The sequence below is a fragment of the Convolutriloba macropyga genome, chromosome 9, assembly GCF_964194025.1.
Source record: "Convolutriloba macropyga chromosome 9, txConMacr16.3, whole genome shotgun sequence".
NCBI lineage: Eukaryota > Metazoa > Xenacoelomorpha > Acoela > Convolutidae > Convolutriloba > Convolutriloba macropyga.
Genome location: NC_134476.1, coordinates 55,279,302 through 55,301,983, shown reverse-complemented (window position 1 = coordinate 55,301,983; position 22,682 = coordinate 55,279,302). Strand labels below are relative to the sequence as shown.

Sequence of the window (22,682 nt, the reverse complement as noted above, 5' to 3'; positions counted from 1 at the left end):
ATCATTGAGCCTATTAAAAATAGCTGTAGAGGTTAAAAATAATTAAAATAATTAGTCTCAATTGCGGATTAGAGATACTATTATTGCAAATAATATATCTCTAGGATGAGCGGAAACATGCTACAAGACTTGTAACCTAATTTACAATTTAAAAGTTCAAAATTGGCGAAAACCGTTTTCCGAAAAAAAAATACCCAAAAGATGTCTCCTAAATTCGTACAGTTTATGTCATTTTATTTTCGAGCGAATATTACTAAGGCGGAAATTTTTGGGTATACCTCTGCGATGTAATGTATATAATGCAAGATTATATGATAGCTAATATTAGGAGTATTAATATTTATGAATATTCAAGTGAACAGGTTTATTTTCTATAAGTTGCTTATTGTAGAATTGATTCCCTTTTATCTCCTGCATTTTCAACTTCCAAGGCTGACAACAATGTAGAATAAAAGCACTTTTCCTGTTCTGCTTTATTGTAAATTGATTGCATAGATTTTATTGATGTTTCATCATAACTCTCTAAGCTTTCGCCTAAAGACGGCCGTTGATACTCTCAGCGTTTAACATTAGCACCTGTTTGCAATATTCAGGTTAGTTCAAATTGCACTCACGTTGTTTTAAAAATCTTTTGCATCTCTGGTACCAATCTTTATGCTCTAGAGATACTCTCAACGGATTACTTAACTTATAGAATCATGTCATAAATCAACTGAGCAAATAGTAGTTAGTAGAACTAATACAAAAATTTTAGCATTTTCATAATAGTCACATTTGTTGATAAACAGCAAAAATATTGGGGAATTACCTAAATTACATAAACCCATGCCGATATCAAAGTTGTCTTCGTACTTAATTCAACACTATACTTTCAAAACAACTTCTTAATTTAACTAATCGGAGACAAATCCTTTTTCTCATAGATTTTAATAGGATTTCGTTCCGGATAGCGAATATGAAAATCTGCTAGTTTTAGAAAACCATTTTTCTGTGTCTCCCGAGTTTAAAAACTTCAGCAGGCAATCAATTTTATGGAGATTTTTTTAGGCTAAGACTATACATTTTGCCAATATATGGGGTATATTTAAAGAAACTTGCAGCTATGACAGCAAGCAAATTTTCAAACGGACTTAAAGCGATTTAAGAGTTGTCTTGTTTTCTCGCGACCAATTTTTAGCCAAATCAGAATTGAGCAAATTTTAGCTGTGCGATAACACAACTACGCATGAAAACACAACTTCACAACCGCGCATGATTTCATCGTTTACAGAGGTTTGTAATTTCATTTTAACAAATTTGGCTTTACATTTTTTGGCTGCACAAATGTTTCTTTCCAGATTCAAATTGAGATTTATTTCAAAGTTCCAGTGTTTCGGAAACTTTCAAAATACACGAATTGTTAATTCAAACTTAAATCTTTAACGGTTTTCACTGAGCGGAGAAACAATAGTAAAAACAGATAATCTATTTAATGGTGTTTTCGTAGCTCAATTTTAAATCCATTTCAAAGGTTTTTTAAACAATTGTAATCCATTTTATTCAACAGAATTAAATAGATTTGAGAGGATTTAAGTTCTTAAAATGGTCCCAAACTGATGCCGTATAAGGGATATTGTTGATAACATTTTATTAATGAAAACCGCTATAAAATCGATTTTAAATTCAATTATTTCAATGCGGGCTGTTAATGACAACATCAATATTCGTGCTTCATTCATTCAACAAGGTGCTAGGTATTAATAGAGAGTGGTAGTTCCGCTAGAAACAAATACTACAAGTATATATTCTGCAGTGAAGAATGTGAACTTATCAAGTGAAATACAGACGAGTTGAAAAGCAATATCACATAATTTGTGAGTCACAACTTATACGTGATTACAATTTCAACTTGTCAATATTCGACTTCACAATTTCTGGGCTGTATCATGAGGCATTCGATTTCTAAACGTATGTTTTAAAACCCACGCTTCCACAGTGCAAATTGACTTTCTTAAAAAAAATAATAAGAGCTTATTTTTTTCGGAATTTGCGTGATTAGTTTGGGAAAAAAACATTTGGTTTCAGCCTAATCTTTCACCCTACGATTGATATGACCCTATTTATCTGAATCTTTAACTTAACTGTACTCTGAATAGGCAACTGGACTCCAAATCCCTGCACGTGCACTATTCTCAGTCAGAGATAGATCACTTTATCACTTAGATAGGCTGAACTAACAAATAAGAGGTTGATGTCATCGCCGAGATCTTTCAGATATCTCAATTATAGTTTTATCCACAATGTTTTGTTCTGCCGGCCAAACCATTATCGGTGTCTGAAACTTTTAAAAAACTACTCGCTCAGTCTAAATTAGATATAAACAAAGCTGAAATACAAAATGTCTGTTAAACCCATCTCTCTTATGACTTCTGCAATTAATTTATTTGCTTCTTTCCTGATGATTTGCTCAATTTTAGTGCTTGTTAGTTTTAGTGCCGCTATTGTATTGGAAATCACAGAATGCTTATTTAATGATATTTTGGCATTTACTGGTTTACAACATGCAATGGACTAACTGACGGTAAGAAAAAATCTTTGATCTTTAATAATGTAGCCAACTTGTTGTCTAGTTTTACCCTATTAATGGAAGAAGTTGCAACTATTTTATAAAGACTTTTGGTTAATAGAAAGAAAGAAAGAAAGAATAAATTTCTCCTTTATCATAAAAATTATGAACAAATTAATTAATTACATAATACATTATATAATTCATAATATATATCAATTGAAATTACTCACATATCAAAGGTATCTCGGAGAGGACAGATAAACGGGGCTATTAAGCCCACCTAGTATCTGCCCTGTTAATAATATTAATAGAAAGAATAAATTGCATAAATATATATTTCAAGCACCAAAGTAAACAAAAAGGGAGCCTTAGATTGGATACATCATATGCGATCCGTTTTCATGGTTCCCGGCTCTTGCTGGAAGAATTGAGTATCGTATATATATATATATATATATATATATATATATATATATATATATATATATATATATATATATCACCGAATCAACATTCAACTTGAGCGAACACAAAATGTATACTAGGATCACACGACTGTGAAGCAAACTGACCTGAATGAGAAGGTCACCATCGGTATCTCTTAAGTCAAAGTATATCTCTTTTATAGTCCAGAGTAATGGTCTGTTTTAATCGAAGAGGCACATAAATTAGCTACTCAATCTATCAAAAACTCTGTATGAAGTTCTACTCATTGGAAAAACTTAAAGAATTGACAACAAAAACTTAATGGCTGATTACAAATGCTTTGTCTTCTGCTATGTTATGATGCTATGTATTGTCCTTTGTGATAATTAAAAATTTTTAGGTAGAAATCGCTTTCGGGAACTCATGTTCTGATCGAAGCCATTTTTTTCTTCATACAGTCAATTTCAAGTTTTCCTTGTAAAATTTTTCCAAAATTTCCCATTTCCCCAGCAAAAGTCGAAAGTTTTTTGGGGGTGGGGGCATATTTTATTGGGTTCGCCCATTCGGAATCCATCTACAGCAATGAACGATAAAAACAACAATTCGTCAAATGTTTATCTGGGAAATCTACATAAAAATTTTTGATGTTTTGCGGTAGACTGGATTCGGATATCCCACGTGAGTTTGGAGCTCCAAATCAATCAGGCTTCCTGCCACCCTATTACGAGAACAGGCTGAACACATATGCTCTCCTTGATATTGGATCAAAGGTATCATTTTATCGATTATCGATTAAAGTATTCAAGAGAAAGTACAAACCCAAGGCAACGATGTTAAACTCAGCAAAGCTGGCATACAATCAACTGAAAACAACAAAAGTGTTTTCTTAAAAACAAGACTAAACTTGCACATGCGTTTTATTGAAGCGCTTGCACCGAAGTTGTTCTAATAGGAAAACAGAAACTCCAATAAGATTAAAATTAGAAGAAGCTGCAACCAATTGAGTGTTTTCCCAATCAGACGTTTTTATTTGCTTGAAGCTTGCATCATTTTGAACGAAGATGTTTACGAGCTATAACGACAGTTAAACTTCAAGATGAGAGCAGAAAACGAATTATTTACTGTTTCAACCAAAATAAGAGGGTCGCCAAATGACCTATGTCGGTTTTAAAAAAGTAGTCACTGAAACAATGATTCAGCGAGACTAATCTCAGACAATTCGACAGCAATCGAGCGATACAGATGCTGGAATCAGATATATAAAGATACACAAAGTGCCAGAAGTCAAAGATACTTATCGCTACATTGTATTAAGTTTCAATAAACCTGGGAAAAGTCGCTGCAATTTTTCGTCAACGTATAAAGAATTGCTCCGAACGACAATTTATTAGCTAGCCTCGATCTACTAGATGGGTTAATAGAAGCAATTTGCAGATCTTCAGATGAAGTAGTTGCTTTGACTGCCAATATTGAGTTGATGTCTTGCAATTGGAAGATCCTGAAAAAAGGTGGAAGTTGTTTGAAGTAATCGTTTCCTAATTTCAATCATTCAATCAATTCTGTCTTATTATATGACAAATAGCTACAGGTCTGTTGGGCACAAAAATAAAAATTGCGCAATCTGTGCTCTCAATGCGAATGCAAGTGACTAAAAAAAACATAAAATTTGCCCTCTTTTTAAACCGCAGATGTGAGAAAAACAACTTTTACGAGTTCAACTTCATAAAATTACTAGAAAATTGATAGGAAGCTATTTTTTCACCCAGTCATTTATTAACTTTTCTCTCAAAACGTGGCCTTCAGATAGAAGAATTGTAACGCTCAAAACGGAAATCTTAAAAATTCCGCGATTGTCAATACGGAAATCTTAAATCAATTTTAGCACAAATCAAATGCCACCAAAACGCTAGCGATCTCAAACCAGAAGAGTTGTTTGGTTGAAAATAGCATCTTCATGATTAACCAAAATTTTTAAGGTCCATTCGAAAATTTCATTTTCTGAAATTTCTATGAACATTATGAAAAACTCAAAACATCATGTTCATGCTACTTTCAGAAAAAAACTGCTTTCTGGAATTATACTGAAAATAGTTGGCTAACAAAAGACCCTTAGGTCACTCTGACTATACTATTGAAATATACTATTGAATACGCCGATATACTATTTAAATATACTGATTCAGCAATGAAAGTCTATGACACTCGGGTCCGGGAAGTTGATAGGAAAAAATAAACTGAAGCATAATTTTGAAGCATTACCGGAAGACCTGAAACCCATCAACTACACAGAAAAAGACTGGATAAAAACACAAAACGTTTTTTAGTACTTGAACTTCAATGGGCTATTACTTCTTATGGCGGTCAAGAACTCGAAAAATTACACTGATAGTTGAAGCGCCTGATATCTTTTCTTTTCGATCCAATCAATTTGTTTACTCTTTTCAGTGTTCACAAATGCCAACTTCTGTAAAATAAACTGGATTAAGAATTGACTGAGAATAATGTTTTCCAAATATAAAAAAAAACATTCTAATTTTTTGTTGAAAAGAGCGTCAATAGAATGTACTTCGAGACAGTGAAGGACAAAAATGATATTCTCATTAAATTTTGATGCTAATTAAAACACAATGTGTAGTGGTCTAATGCAACCACTCTACTGATTTAGCGTTTGTAATGAAAACTGAATGTTGTTACAATATCCGATAACATTGTGAAATTGAAAACAGAAGTCATGAAAATCATACTGAAATAACAAATTATTGGGAACACAGAACTGAGATACACAACTCCATTTTCTTGACGGACAGAGCTATTGTGTTGCAGTGTATCCACAGCTTAGTTTCACCACTGTTTTTCTTAGCTAAGCAGGTAGCTGAAAAATAGGATAACGTGATTGCTCTAGAGCCAAAGCTTTCGATTGGTTGCAATAACCCTGCAGTCATCAGCACAGAAAGAAGCGAGCAAAAGGGAAAATTCAGGACAAATGAGTTCTCCCTGAGCAAGCTTGGTCGACAAGGCCAGAAAATGATTTGGCAGGTAAATTGAAACAAGCCAAGTAGAACTACTTGACCATTTTTACCCTGCAGCTTTTAAGTTTACTAGGTTTTTCGTTTCCGAGATAACTTCGAAAGCCTATATATTTTTTCAATTAGTTGATTACTGGTTACAGAAATCATTTATTTCTGTGAATCTGCGATATTTGTAGATCGCTTCAGCTGAATATTGAGTGCTTATATATATATAAAAAAAAAAGAACATTGTTAATTTCCTCTGGTACACATAAGTATAAAAAGCAAATGGTAAAAGAGGCAATGTAAAGTTAAGAATATAACATTATGTAAAATTATAAAATCATTAAATTACTTAACTAAAAATTTGACCTTACATTATTAAAAAATGGCCTAAAATGCGAACATAAAATGTTCTCACAATTTTATATGTACATCGTGAAGATTAAAAATTAAAATTAAAATCTAATGCTCTCAATATCATCTTTAATATCAGTTACTTTTGGGTCCTTCAAAAATTCTTTCCAAAAATATTCTTTCAGTTGTTTTTTTAAGGAAGCTTTCGATGTTGTTTTCAGTCTAATATTTTGACTGAAAACAACATCGAAAGCTTCCAACATCGAAAGCTTCCTTATTGGTTTAATCATCTCGTTTAGCATTTCTAATCTACGATATAGTAGGTACACAGTTCACAAAATACTGCTAAAAACGCATCTCCGGTCAGAATCAAAATCTTTGAAACAAACTGGATGGTACCAAGCGTGTTTGTTAAAACTGGAAGAGCATTGGCCTCATAAAATTTGTTTCAATATTTTTCAAATGAACTTCTATTCTCACAAGTTTGAAGTTAGTTTATGATATACTAGACCTTATGATAATTGGAATGAGTTTTGACATTAAGAAGCAATCAGTGTCTAAAAACAATTTTAGAAACAAATGGTCAAAACGATTTTTCTGATTCAACAACCAAAGTATGATTATCATTTTTCTCGTATAATAAGGAAAGTTTACGTTCATAAGAGGTATTTATAGTCTTATAACGTTCTCCAGCAGTACATAAACTTCATCTCTAGGAAATTTGAAAATTTTTTTTTAAAAGAGGACAAACTCCTATTTTTTGTTCTACATTAAATTAATTCCAAACACGTGAATGTCAACGCGGTTTGGAATTTATTCAAAAGCCAAAATCAATAGCCAGAACCTAATATTTAAGGAAAAGTGATACATTGCAAAGATCAGAACTTAGAGTTTAATTTAAATCTTCGATGTAAACAAAACGTTCTTACCTAATGTTGGTGAAGTAGATTTATTGAGTACTGGCCTCTAAATTCAACCAAAGCGTTCCTTCAAATTTGTTTACACCACAAGTTCAACGGTGTACACAAACCACCAACTTGAGCAATTAGTTCGACCTTCCCACTATCAGTAATGACCATAAACCAACTCGATGATCCTCCCTGTACCTGTAGATACCAATGACGCCTTCTCAGGCTGGGGAACAATGTGTTATGTGCAAAAAACTGCTCCAAAAATTTGTTCAAACTTAAGATGTAAATCACCCAATTTCAAATTATATACATCTAGAATTTTGTGTAATTTTTCACACTGATACCAACCATAAACACCTGTGAATTTTTATAAATTTAGGTTTTCTTGAGATCACTTAATAAAATATTAAAACTCTTGTAACTCGTGCATGAGGTCACGACAATGGTGTCCAGACCACCGACCGACTTTTTTGGATAACAGGGTTGTATGGTCAAACATCGTCCGATATGGAGATGGGAATGTACCATAAAGGGAAAACGTGTTTAACATGTCAGCGACATGGAAGTACATTGCAGTAAGAGATCACAAAATAAAAACGCAAGTTGATACTGGTGCTGATAGCACCGTGATATCATTATACATTCGGACTGAGCTTGGTAAACCTCAGCTAGATGGGAAAATCAGATGTCCTGAGGCCTACGGTGGTCATCAATTGACGCTTCTGGGATTACTAACATGTGACGCTGAGCGGAACGAAAGGAAAGCTTAGGCAACAACAACTTGCATTTGTGCAATCTGATAAAGAGTTTAGATACTTGGTTGAGACATACTATCCCAAGAAGGCATAAAAACGGTGTGTGATGAAACACTACTTGCAGTTAAAGGATACAAAATGCGTTTGAAACTCATACCGGGATCACAGCCGATTTTTTGCAAGGCTAGAAAGATACCTCTGCCTCTACAAGACAGGGTCAAAAAAAATTCGAGACAGTGGTGCGACAGGGCATCCTGGAGCCAGTGCAAGCTGGTGGGGTCACAAATGCATCCCTAATATTATTTCAGTGGAAGAAAAATGGAGAACTAAGACTGAGCGTGGACTCGAAATTTCACATCAAAGGTAAAATTATGGACAAGGATTATCCAATTTCTGACATTGAGACCATATTCCATAAGCTCTATGAGGCCTCTTTCTTTGGAAAAATTGATTTATCAGACGCAAATTATCATTTTGAGTAGGACGAGGATGCTAAAGAAATATGTACAATCAACACTTCGCAAGGATTGTTCAAGATGTGCAGGCTTCCTCGGAGATTATTGAATTCTTCATATAACATTTAGAATTACAACACCTCAACTCTCAAAAGAATCATGGGTGTGATCATCTTTAAGGATGATGTACTAGTAGATGGAGGAATAATACGAGAAGCGAATGCTCGTAGTCAAAAGCAGACTAAGAGAAAAAAAATTTCGTTTTCATTGATAAAAAATCCAACTCAAAACCAGCCCCAGGCGATAGTTTTCTTGTTATTTTGTTTCTAAAGAAGGATTAACAACCAACTGTTAGCAGATTGAGAGAAACACCCATCAACCGGGAAACAACTTTAAGGACTTTTTAGTATCAAAAAATTTGGTAGTCGAATGATAACAGATCACTCCAATCTTGTAGAATCTTTTTCCGACAACAAAAGAGCAATACGAGAAACCAATGCTTGCGGTCAAAATTGAAGAGAATTTCACTATCAATGAAAGGAAATCCAACTCACAAACAGTCTAACGTGTTAGTTTTCTTGGTAACTCACCTTAAAAGGAAGGAATAGCACCTGATCCTAAACATGTTGAGGATATCAAAAACGCAAACCACCATCAAATATAGAAAAAAGTAGACTCTTTTAATGGCCTAGCAAATTTTCATGACCGAATGGTACCAGATTTTTCTAAAGAAGTTTTACCTTTGAACGAAATTTGAAAAGACAACTTCAGATGGGTTCAGATGGAATTCGAAGAAGAACAGAACGCTCTCAAAAACATGAAAAGTAAGTTATGTGCTAACCCACTTGTTCAGACTTACAGCTCGACGAAAGAAGCATCAGTGACAACAGACGCCTCAGAGAAAGCAATAGGCGGAGTTCTCACGCAAGAAGGACATCCCGTGATATATGTCTCAAGGAAGTTGTCACAAGCCGAACAAAATTACTCCAACGTTGAGCGAGTGGCACTTGCAATCGTCTTTGTGGTCACTAGGTTGAACAAATTCCTTCTCGGAATGAGGTTCACTCTACAAAGTGACCAGAAACTTCTCAAAAATCTCTTTGCACCAGACGAGGAAATTCTTAAATCAGCATCAGAAAGAATCACAAGATGGGCTATAGCGCTGATTGGATTCGACTTCAGATTGAAATAATCCACTGGAGATCACTGATAATCACGCTGATGCTTTGAGCAGACTAAATTTTGATGACGACGACAATGATCGAGTCTGCTTTGCTTTCGAAAATATCAATTTTGTTAAATCCGAAATAGTGACCCAGTCAGACATCAGAACTGAGCTGGGATCGAATTGACTCTTTCAAGTTGTAATCAAAAAAATAAAAAGCGGAATTTGGAAACAGTGGTATCCACAACTGAATCATCTTTCGAGAAGTTGTGCCTTTCATTCCCTTCCCAACTAAGACATGTGGCGTTGAAAAAAAGCTCATGAGAGACACCCAGGCAAGAAGGCAACTAAAACAACAGTCCGAGTGATAGCTTGGTGGCCCGGTATTAGTCAGGATGTTCTTCGATATGTTAGTAAGTGTATGGAAGGCCAAGAAAACAAGCCTCCCTGGGGAAAACAGGATCTACTTGGCCAGAAGCAAAAGTTTGGGAAAGACTCCGTATGGACTGGGGTTACGTCAAGGACCAAGGAAATATCTTAGTGATAGTAGACGCGGGATCAAGTTGGTTAGAAGCGTTCACTGCGGGAAATATAATTTCACAAACAGTGAAGGTGTACTTGAGTAAGATTTTTGCAAGATTTGGGATGCCAAAACCATTATTTTCAGACAATTGTCCCGAGTTTGTAAGCGATGACCTAAAACAGGTGTGTGAGTCACTGGGGATTAAAAAGATGCAGTTACCAATCTACCATCCACGAGCAAATGGACTTGCCGAGCGAGCGGTCCAAACAGCGAAGCGAGCTATTCAAGCCTGGTGTCCAAATCTGAATGTGTCATTTGCCACTTTCCTAGAGAGATCTTTGATGACAAACAGGAGTACTTCCATGACGCGGGGCAAAACTCCTGAAGTAATACTGGGCCGGAAAGTGAAACTTCCAGCAGCCACTGACTTTGATCTGCGTGAACCAGTTGTCTTTACACCAACAAGGACATCGCCAACTGTCACAGCTATCTTCATTATACGCAAAAGAATGAACACTTCATTGGTCCAGCGAGAGTTTTCGAATACGGCAGTGCTTGTTAATGACAACTAAATTTCACAACTGGAACCTGATAACATCACGACTGAAACCACTGATAAGCAATTTATTGACCCACAATTCGAGAGCATTAGGACAATATAGATGTGTTATCAACCAACTACACTGAAGAAACTTCAGTAACTGAAGGAGAAAAGCTTTCAGGGGCGACGAAAACTTCGACCAGAAAAAAACAACCAGAAAGTATTGGAGAAGCTATCACTGCAAAGTTGCTTAAAGAAAGGAGGCGAAGAGTGATATATCGCGAGGATCAGAACTTAGTATTTAAGTTTAAACTTCGATATAAACAAAACTTTCTCACTTGATGTTGGTGAAGTAGATTTATTGAACAATGGCAAATAATTGAACCGAATCATTGCTTCAAATTTGTTCATATCACAAGTTTATTAGTGTACAAAAATCATAATTTTGAGCGATTAGGTCGACCTTCCCACCATCAGAGATGACTTTAAACCATTTCGATGATCCTCCCTGTAGATACCAATGACACGTTCTCAGGTTAGGAGAACAATGTTTTAAATGCAAAAAACTGCACTAATACTTGCCATATACGGCAAGGGGTAAAACTTGTTCATACTTAAGGTGTAAATTATCTATTATCAATTTATCTATATATAGACGGTTCTCTACTTTTTCATACTGATAGAGAATATAAATAACTGTGATTTTTTGTATCTATAGGCAGGCCACTTTGAAATCAATTAATAAAATAATGAAATTCTTGTTACTCGTGCTCGAGACCACGACAGGAAAATTGATTCACTTTACATTATAACAAGGCAATGCTAGTTAACTCTTGTCCTTAAAGAAGATTGCTTCTTAGGGGCGCTTAGTAGCATTCCACTATTGTTGAATTTTCATTGCAAACTATAAAGAAAATAGTTTAAATAGAAACTTTGCTTTTGTGAATCTTGGCAACCATAGCAAGATCATATATGGTTCTTAGATCATACATACGGTTCCTACATAGGGTAAATAGATCCTACATGATTCTTACCAGTGATACAAAGATTATATATTCATAATAACCATTGTAAGATCATGCTAAGAAGTCTTATTTGGAACCATATATGATCGATGAGTTGCCAAAATCAAGAAGCGCGAAAATGATCAAATGGTCAATTTCCGTTAAGTGGGAAGCTCGACAAGTTATTTGAAAAGCTTGAGACAAAAAGACTCATTGGAACCACTATTTACAAACCCAGCGCGTATTTTGGGTCGCGGGTAAACGTCCAGCGTGTCCAAATGTGAACCATACTTCGATTGGATTCAAGCAAAAGTCTCTTAATAGCCGATTTCTGTCTGGAGCGTTGTGTTTTGATATCATATTATGTTTATTTAATAAGTACAGCGTTCAAGTGAAGTAGAGTAGGTTTGGTGTGTTCAGGTGACTTTGACGTATTTGACTCGAGTGAAATGTGGATGGAGGATGTTGATGAGAAGTCTACAGACACTGCCAAGATATTCGGAGAGGACATGGCCATCCTATACAAAGACTCTGCCGACTTCTTTCAAGAAAACACCCAACAATCAGGTCTCAAGTCTCTTTGTCTCCTTTTTTGATTCTTCATTTTGCCTCCCAGCTTGTAACACTTTAGTAATTATATAAAACAGGCTACTGCAAATAATATGCATTAATCAATAAGATTGTCGGGTGAGGGAGTATTGGAGGATAGTACAGGGAGCGGTTAGTATTGCAGACATAGTTGACCTGATCTCAGCATCGCAAAACGCACGTTCAAGTTGTTTAAATATGCCAGATCAATTTGTTTAAATTGTTTTAATCTCCAAGTTGCCAGTCTTCAAATGCCAGATTTTCCTATAAACAGAGCTCGATTTCCAAACTTGTAATGTTGAGTGTTTTGCTGAATTTTCTATAGATGAAGAGCATTTTTTGAGAATTAATAGAACTAATGGGCTTCAACTGATATTCGATTGGGTTTTAATTATTATAGTTTAAACACTGCTCAATCTCCAGTATTAAAAATTTTACAAAAATTGAAAGTTTTCTCAATGTGGATTTGATGCAAACTATTTTGAATTTAGAACTAAAAATGATCGCTGAAAGAGTACATACTTTTTTTTTATTTATGCTCTTTTTTTATTTTCGGCTGCCTATCTTCTTTGTTGAAAATAGCTTTTGTGCCAGTTTCTTTTAGTGTAAATTCAAACTGGCTTTCTTTGATTTCAATTCATATTTGATTTGATTTGGTTTTTTGACCGTTTCTTTAACAAAAAGAAAAAAACCTACCTTTTGCGTTTTGCTGGGTTTATAAATTCGATAGGTGACGCAAGTATGCTAATGTACTGATTTCTCTACCTGTTTTAATGTTTCAATAATTTTTCAGGGTTTCGTTTTGAAACTGCTCATGCTAAAATTTCTGAAGTGAGAACATTGACGTACAAACATTCTATTCTACACTGAACCCAACGGTTCTTTGCAAGCGTATTTTTTGCTATGTTTCACGAAGCAGTAAGAGATTAATAAATTTAACATAATTTTTTATCAAGGCGTGAAATTATTTTTATCAAATTTTTATCACAAAATCAGGGGGTTTGAAACGTGTCCGGGCAAAACAGTCCCAGACAAAATAGTCCCAAAATGCAAAATATTCCGAGACAAAATTATCCAACGAAAGAAGACAAAATAGTCCCTAATAAATATCAAAACAATAGTAAAAATAATCAAAACAATTATCAAACATAATCTATGAGTTAATTTTCAAAACGTTTTGTTTTTAATTGATATGAACAAGGATTATACCAAAAATTTTCTTTCAAAATACATAATTTGGCTCAAACTAAGTTGAAATGAGCTTAATATTTGTTCAATGAAGTGATATTATCTGAATAACCTAAGTGGTTTCTTTGTTATTTGGTGTGTATATGCTTAACTCTATGTTTAGTTGGGACTATTTTGTCTGATATTGTTTTGTCTGGAAATATTTTGCTATTCGGGACTGTTTTGTCTGGGACTTTTTTTTGCTTGTTCACCGTTTTCTGAAACACAATTGAGAGTTAAAAATCAATTTTATCCGTCCAGAGCAAACCCACTTCAAGTGTTCGATCATCAAGCAGGCTCGGTAATGTGCGTACGCACATAATGTTCCGACCACGGTCATCCATATTCTTGACTTCGTTGGCTACCAAATGATGAAGAGATAGAAAAATTCCAAAAACATGTATACCGTTCAATAAACACCCAATGGAATACAATAATGCCACGCTAGAGGGCCGATGAAGGTTGTTGATAATAGTACTATTAGTAAGGACAATAATGAAAAAAACCAACAAACGTTATTTGCGACCAAAACTTGATGTCTATAATAAAAACAAATTATAACAAAACCAAACTCGCATCAGAAAAAACCTAAGACACAATTTAACCTATACTTCATTAGAAAGGAAAGGGGACGTGTCGTCAAAGCGACTGGTTAACGGGTCAACAAAAAAGAGCAAAAAAGTTCTATATTAGAAGTTCGATACGTTTCTTTTTTTAAAAACAATTAGTTCACAGTTATTAATGTCATTAAATATCAACTGAAATCATTGGATGCAATTGAATCATTTCATTATCCAATGTTTGATTGCGCAAAATTTCAAAGCCAATGCGACCAACGATTTTTTTTATAAATTAAAAAGTGCAATCATATGAAAATCTCAAACATTCTAAGAATTCTCATAGTAACAGTAGTAACAAAGCCGAGAAGCAAATGTTTCAAGTTTAAACCGTTATAGAGATTAAACTATTGCTGACTGGAAACGGGTTGTGACATGTGCTTACAGAGACTGAGCTATAAACCGACCAAAAAACTAGTTAAAAAATGAGGAAGCTCAAAAACCCAAATATTCTTTTGAAAACAAAACATTTCACAATTCATAACAGACTTAAGATTTCAACAAAAAGCGATGGATTGGGTTGCAACACCTCAGGAAGTCAATTAGGCCTGTTAATAATGAGCACGGCCCCCACAAAATAACAACAAATACATAAAGAAGCCAAAACTTCAAACAGTTTTACGACATCACCCGGATCAAGGCATTATAATTATAAGATGCTACCTGCAACAACTTTTATTCATCACATTCTGATCATCTTAACGTCAACAAGTTTTCCTTATTTAAGGACTACGTACACATGACAAAAAAAGAAACCCAAAATTTGAACAATATAGAAATCTCGAAAACTTTTTTTTTCAAATAAATGTTGAAGCAATCAATCACAACGCAAAACCAAGCTTGAAAAATTGTTTGGATACACAAAACCTATTGAGACATCTCATTAGTGGGTTTGAGGAACATGGTTATGAAAATGAAAGCAAAAAGGAGGGAGCCGAAATTTTTTTTTAAATTTAAATTGAAAGTCATATAAACAAAGAGCTATAAACTAAAATCTTTAAACAAGTTTTGCGTTATACGTTTTAGGGAAGCAAATGAGACATATCTTTATCAGGTATTTGGCGTAAAACAACCAAAAAAGACATTTATAGGCAAAGTCAAAAAAAATTTTTCGATACAACTGTCTGAGCCCAAAAAGCACAAAATATTCGACAAAAACCGTCAACGTTTCCAGATACGTCTTTTTCCAACGCCGTGATTTTCTCATGCTATGCTTTTTTAAATTTGTCTAGTCAAAAAAGTGATGATTCCAAAAGGAAACAAAATTAGAAAAATATGCAATTATGCTCCAAAAAAAGAAAAACAAAAATGCGTAGTTTCAAAACAAAGAAACCATTAGTTGAATTTAAAGCGGTTACCAACATTAATTTATAACTAAGAGAAAAATGGTGTCCGCCTGTTTTTACTGAGACCACGCCCGAAATTGAGAGAAATAAGATGAAAAAGGGCAATGTTCCAGAAGTCACCGATATTTACATAAAACAAATATAATCATAATCATAACAGACATTAGACTACAACTGAAAGAATTGTCTAGGTTCCTTATAACTCCTGGAAAACTGACTTGATCTTTGATTGGTGAAACTATATCAATAGGCTACAAAAATACAAATGAAATCAAAATTAAAGAAGTCCATAAATTTTTTACGAAAACAATTGGTCTGAGCCATAAAAGCCATGAGCTAAACTAGGAAATCATAATATAATTCTGTTGGGCCTAGTTTATTGTAATTACTGTCTGTAATTAATTGAGCCTTTATTTGAAATTCTTGTTAGTAATTTGCATAAAAAACTTTTAAATAGCGGAAATATTTTTTTTAAAAAAAAGGTCGCGTCCCATTATAGTCTATAAACTTTTTCATTGTAAGGATCCATGTTGCGATCAAGATCAGCCCAAATTTTGCTGCGCGTCTAACAAAACACACAACTGTTCAAATGGTTGCGAAATAGATCTACTTTCAAACAATTTTTTTCTGTTTATCAAAAATAAATAACGTATTTTGTTCAACTATCGAGTTTAAATTTGCAAAAAAAAAACTGGCAAATCTATAATTCCAGAAGACTCCTAAATCAACCGGAATAACAATTAGCTCTATTACGGGCTTGAGAAGATTATGGTTGTAGTTTTAGAGCGTCTACTTCCAGCAACCTTAAAGGAAGTGTACTAAAAATCAAATTCAGTCTCATTTTTGACGAAAAAAATCTTAATTTTGAAAAATTGAGCATTAATTCTAGCCATAAAGCTCGGATCGAACAGTTCAGCAACCCTCCTCTATCTTCAGAGATAAAATTAATAATACTACAGTTAAAAATTTTAAGATATTTCAGCAAAACTGACAAACATTTGGTCAATAATACCGAAAATTTGAATAAAAACAACTGAATTACTTCTAATATTCACAAAACTTCGAGCCTCGATAATTCCCTATAAAAAAGAAAATTAAAAAAATCTTTTCAATACCTTATTTTACGCTGGACGAGCTTTCTGACGATACCAGTCTCAACTCTTTACGATGATTATATCGATCGGCCAAACTTGTCTGAACAAAAAAGAAACCCAATTGAGTATATAGTTCATCCCCCATTAAAGTGGATCGGTACAATGAAGACGTTTTTTGGCCTCCCTTATCAGAACAGTGCACTGAACTTGGACTTAGAATTCATACTTCTTCTATGAGAACAACTCGTGTTTCCTTGGCTCCATGGTTTTCGTAATCCAAGGGTATCTGCAGAAATTAGTAGACTCGGCCAATAAATAACAAAACATCGCTAAGCAGGGAATCAGAGTATAAGAAGGACACTGCCCTCAGATGTCTGTTCTCGGCTGTTAGACTGACAGTTTCAGTTTAACTGCAGTCTGGTATGAGTGTACAAATTGTTTCGATGCAGTTTTGATTTCTTCTTTTGATTTTTGCTATCACTGGCACAGAGCGAATTATGTGAGAGCCATGTATAGAGCTACTCATTTGAGAGTGGTGTAGGCCGGTAGGCTTAATTTGACTTGACTGTTGGTTGGGTTGGATACTGCTGTGAAATTGTGGCGTTACTCATTCAGATCGTTACCAGTTTTTGCCAACTGCAGCCAACGGTTCTGCCTCTTTGAAGTCCATTTACGCTACGTGGTTTGAAAAGGTTTAGGCTTAGGTTGAATATTCAGAGCCTAAGCAGCTAATATAAAGTTTGTTTCGTCTGCACTTTCCCACCTTTCTTCAAACTTCATAATCATAAAAATTGAACAGTTCCACAATGCGTGCCATGTGCCAAAGATCACTCATCATCCTGTCATCATTTTCGCTGAAGTTTGCAGCTCGTTTGTTTTTTCCCTTTTCCTTCAAATTTCCTCATTTGCTCAATACTTTTGGTTTTTTTTGTTTTGCAAAACCATCATGAACAAAAGCCATTCTTGTTGTCCACTTTCTAAATACTTCATTCTCGGCGTGTCTTTTTTGGTCGCCATCTATCTTATTACAGCATTCAGCCTTCAAATTATGAGGAGGTTTTATATTGCTAATTGCATTGTTCAATTTGATCTCAAACTTCTATGGCACCTGTAATGTTTCAAATTGCTCGTTGTTTTTGGGTAGCATAACGACGCTGTTAAGTTTTGTATTCTCACAGCCTTTTTTCGAATTTTTGTCAACATTTGATTGTCGAATGTCAACGTTTTAATGAAAATGGCAAAGTGATTAATTACCAATCGAAGAAGTGGCCACCATATCACATGGATGACCCGCAAAACTTCCCATTCTCAAAATAATCAATTTCGCGTTTGACTTCCCTACATTTTTCAGTGACTCGTTTTCTCAGAGTCAGGTATATTCCGTCGGTGAACTGTGGCAACATACATACCGGATCACTCTAGTTCTACTAACGGGTTTTTGTCAAAAAAAATTAGCTTCAGTATTGGTAGCTGACTGCGCTTTCTAAGTTCATCGGGTTTAATTTTACTTGTTTTATCGACTTCTGGCACTCTTTGGTATCTGTTTTAAAACCATTCTACGACAAATTTATTCCCTGGTGCTCAATGTCTCGCTCATTGTTAAGATGCTTACAACTTTGTTCCTGAACTTTTCTAAAATTATCTGATTTTCGACTCATGAGGATCTCCTTGTTTTTGATGTCTTCCCAATTGGGTGATGACTAGCTTTCTATACTCACCCCTATCATAGGAATCTGGATTGCGTATTTCAAACGCTTCAATTTGATGCTCAAGTTGCAGCCTTTCTCTTCGATTTGCCGAATTTCCAACATCACTTTCTTCCAATGCATCCTTGGAGTTTTTCATTGCTGATGTTTTTATAAATTTAATTCTCTGTTTTGTAAAGGATTTTTTGATCCACTGTTCTGTTTTTAATGAGGATTTGTAGAACTTATGGCGAATTTGTTGTTTCCTTTATCAACTAGTTGATAGAGACTGCTTTAGATTTGCAAACTCTGTTGATATGTTGTCTTGAGCAAGCTGGATCTAGTGTTAGTGCTGATGACACTCCTGACTACTTGTTTTTTAAACGAAGTTCATTTTTGTAATGCGGAAATGATCTTAAATTGTGTCAGTTGCCGATTATTTTTTGATGAAATTACGGAGACGATTGTCGATTTCCAAAGCCTGTTGATAGATTGTCTTGAGCGTGCTGGATCTATCATTCGTGCTGATTATACTGTTGACCACTTGTTATTCAAACAAAGTGTGTGGCAGAGGTTTATCTGCTTCTTTTTATTCTGCCGAAGAATTTGATATGTTCAATTTTGTGATGGGGAAAGAATTCTAAATTGTGACGGATGCCACTTGCTTTCTGATGAATTGGTCGAGGATGTTATAGATATCCAAAGCCTGTTGATAGGTTTTCTTGAGGTTGCTGGTTCTGTCTTTTGTGTTGATTATACTATTGACCGCTTGTTTCTTCTTGCAAAGAAAGTTGTTTGCGACAGATGTTTATTGCGACAGAAATTTTTTCTAATTTGTGACGGTTGCCACTTCCTTTTGATGAAATGGTCGAGACTGCTGTCCATATTCAAAGCCTGTTGATAGATTCTCTTGAGCTTGCTGGATCTATCATTGATTATACCGTTGAAAAGTTGTTTTTTTTTCAAACAAAGTGATTTCGTGATGTTGAAGTAGTTCTGTGTTTTGACGGACACCTCTTCCTTTTTTCCTCCTCCTTGCTGAATTTATCATTAGTGCTGATGACAAATGTACAGTGGTTGATCAGCTTTTTTTCATTCTGCTGCAGAACTTGAGAACTTCAGCTTTTGATGCGGAAAAGATTTTAAATTGTGACCGGTTTCGCTTCCTTTTTGATTAGTCGGTAGAGACTGCTATCGATTGCCTAAACCTGTTGATAGATTGTCTTGAGCTTGCTGGATCTTTCGCTAGTGCTGATGACACTGCGGAAATTGTATCTTTTCAAACGAAGTTATGAGTGACAGCTGATGATCTTTTTTTTTCTGGATTGAAACAAGTTGAATTCTCTAATGTCTAGAGTGGCGAACTAAAGTTTACCGCTACCTACGGTTTCGCCAAAAGTATGTTTTAGGCCGCTGGAGCGTTCAACGTAAATTCGATCTGGCTTTGCTTTAAGTTCAACTCCACGTTAAGTTCGAATTATTGTTCAACAAAAAAATCCACTAGACTTTTATTTTAGTTTGGGCTCTTTCAATACTTAGGTCACATATATATATATAACAATGTACCGTGTTTTCTGCTAGTTTTAATCTTTTTTTATCTTTTGTCAATTGTCAGCGATCGCTATTGGTCAATCTGGTTAAGTTTGAGCTGTTATAAGAATCAATTTCTAAATTGAGAGATGAGAAAAATTGAATTGCCTTCATTGAGCTAAACTGCTGTGCGTAACAAAATCAATCAAGGGGGAGAAAAAAATTGAGAGGATACTTGTGTTGAAAATTAATGACATGGTTATCCGCAAACTTTATAAGATAAATATTCAGCACATTTTTGAAGTGGTATATCAACTTTACATTCGTGATCAGATGGTAAATTCAACATGAATTGTGTTTCTAGATACTAAAAGTGTATATATGATGATGAAATTTCATGTTTTCAATTGAGATTTCAATTGAGATTTAATATTCTAGCCAGTGACTGGAACATTTAGCGATCCAAATGACAACAGGAAAGAGTTGATAGAGTGAAATTGCGAAAATTGTATAATTTTTTTTTAAATCTCAATTCAATTTTTTCTGAGTTCTGATACCACCGTTGTTGAGAAAAAATTCTCGTCTACTGTTGTATAAGAAATCAGAAAAATTAAATTGAGGTTAAAGATTATGTGAAATTCTTCAATTTTGCGATCATCTCTATTCTGGTGTCATATGGTTGCTTGAATGTTCCATAAATGTTCCGGTATAACTTTAAACAAAATTGTGCTCAGAATAATTGCTTTTCATTACAGTTGCCCGGATCACCCCTTCTTAGCAGTCATACAAGGATCATATATGATGTTATACAAATCATAACGTATTTCCTAGTACGATCCTTGTATGACTACTAAGAAAGCATAAATGACTACTAGGAAATCATATATATGAACCTTGTTTTACTACCAAGAAATCATATATGATGCTACTGTCAATACCAAGAATCATACATCTATTTTTCATAAATTTTAATCATTTATGTCATTTAAAATTTTCATTCGGCAAGGACTCAGTTTTTTGATTCCCTGGCATCACTTTGTGATCCGCCCAAAGCCCCAAACGTACAATATCATTTGCAAAGTTGGACACTCAATTAAAGAGAAAGTCCAAATAGACAAATAAAGTTCTGATATTCTCTGAAGCCAGCTTATACCTATAAATGCTCATGTATAAAATTTTGCAGATAACCTGAAATTCGTTTTCTGAATATATTGAAATTGGAAAGTTATTCTTTTAGCCCACACAAAGAATCAATTGTGGAATGCAAATGCGATACATTAATTTATTGTGTCCTCTGATATGACCTAGTATGACTACTAAGAACTGTGTATGATGAGCAACCCGGATGGGTGTTTAGAAAACTAAATAATTTTTGATAACCAATTTATATTGACCTAGATGCATAATTCTGAAGTTTGTAATGGTACTGTTATTTTTGTGTTTGTATGCCAGTTGAGGAATTGAAGAACATGATGGACAGCTTCCAGGAGATGAGTGATAAGTTAAACGATGACGTGTGGAGCAACTGGGATGAAAAATTCGAGGTCAGTTGGCTACTTTTCGAATCGAACTTTATATGAACAGTCGAAAATTTTATGTCTCAAATCATAAAAATAAGCGAATCTATTCTGTTTCCTCAAGCTCTCCCCCCCGCCCCAGTGTTTTTACGCTCCCCAGTTACAAATTATTTGTTGCTACATAGCACGTTACTATATAAAAAATAGCACGTGCGCTTGCGGGGTGTAAAAAAATATAAGTTCACTAAGCTTAAGCTGGGGGGGGGGGCGAAACAGAATAGATCCAAATAAGCATTGTTTTTGGTGGCAATTAAATAGTTTCTCCAAAACAAAACTTCCGCAGATGAGCGAGAAAATGACCATATTAAGAACCCATTGAAGCAGAAAGTGCTTTAATGACCTGGGATAGCGTACCGCATTATTATTTTGCGGGACATGGCCTAATAAATGACTTAAGTCGGCCCAAGTGTTTCCAATTAATTGGTCACATCCGAACAGATCAACTTAATCAAAAGTTCAATTGTTTTTGATTTTGCTAGTTTTAATGCATTTCCAGAGCGCACTTGTCTTATTCTCGCATCCTACCGGAGGAAAACGGAAATTTTTCATGTGAAAGATGAAAGGAGAAATACTGTCAATTTCGTTTTTTTTTTGTTTTTATCCGGAAATTGAGTAGGATTATATTGAGTTATTGATCAATGACTCAATTGAATCCTACACCATTTCCGGATTTAAAAAAAGGAAAACGAAATTGAATGCTTGGTGGAACAAAAATTTTAATGCTGTTCCTCTACTTCAACTATGTAACAGCTGAAACCCAACCCGGGCCGAAGATTTTCCCCAAAAATAACGGGGAAAAGAGTGTAAAGAGTGCGAAAATAAGACAACTGATACCTGTTGTTAGCGTAGCAGCGGCTTCTGCTTAATCCGCATAAACATCTGAAATCTTGAACTCCGACAGGAAGAATAAATTAATCGGAAAATATTAGTTTCTAGGACGTCCCCAGTCGAGAGGTTAACCTATGAAGAGATTGGGGTCGACCGATATTAGGTATGGCGTGGTTAGGTCATGGTCGACTATGGGTCGACATATATTGGTCGGGATTGGCCATGGGTTGACCCACAATTGTCATGGTCGACCATGAAACCCCTGATAAGTGTCGAGGTTGATCAGTGGTCAAACAAAACGTGTCAGGGTTGACAATTAAAAAAAATTACAAATTTGTAATTTTTTTTATTGTCAACCCTGACACGTTTTGGTTGACCACTGATCGACCTCGACACTTATCAGGGGTTTCATGGTCGACCATGACAATTGTGGGTCAACCCATGGCCAATCCCGAAAAATTACAGTACCTACCTGTGAAGAGTAGTACTTAATTTGT

The 22,682-nt window shown here is 34.8% G+C and overlaps 1 protein-coding gene across 1 annotated transcript in view; it reads left to right on the top strand.

Annotated features, from left to right (window-relative positions):
• LOC142345477 (uncharacterized) overlaps positions 1-22,682 on the top strand; it is a 120,226-nt gene that overhangs the window by 52,655 nt on the left and 44,889 nt on the right. Inside the window, exons 4-5 of the mRNA XM_075397540.1 lie at positions 12,114-12,260; positions 21,233-21,324. Coding sequence (XP_075253655.1) covers positions 12,114-12,260; positions 21,233-21,324 — 239 coding nt within the window. The remainder of the gene's footprint in view (positions 1-12,113; positions 12,261-21,232; positions 21,325-22,682) is intronic.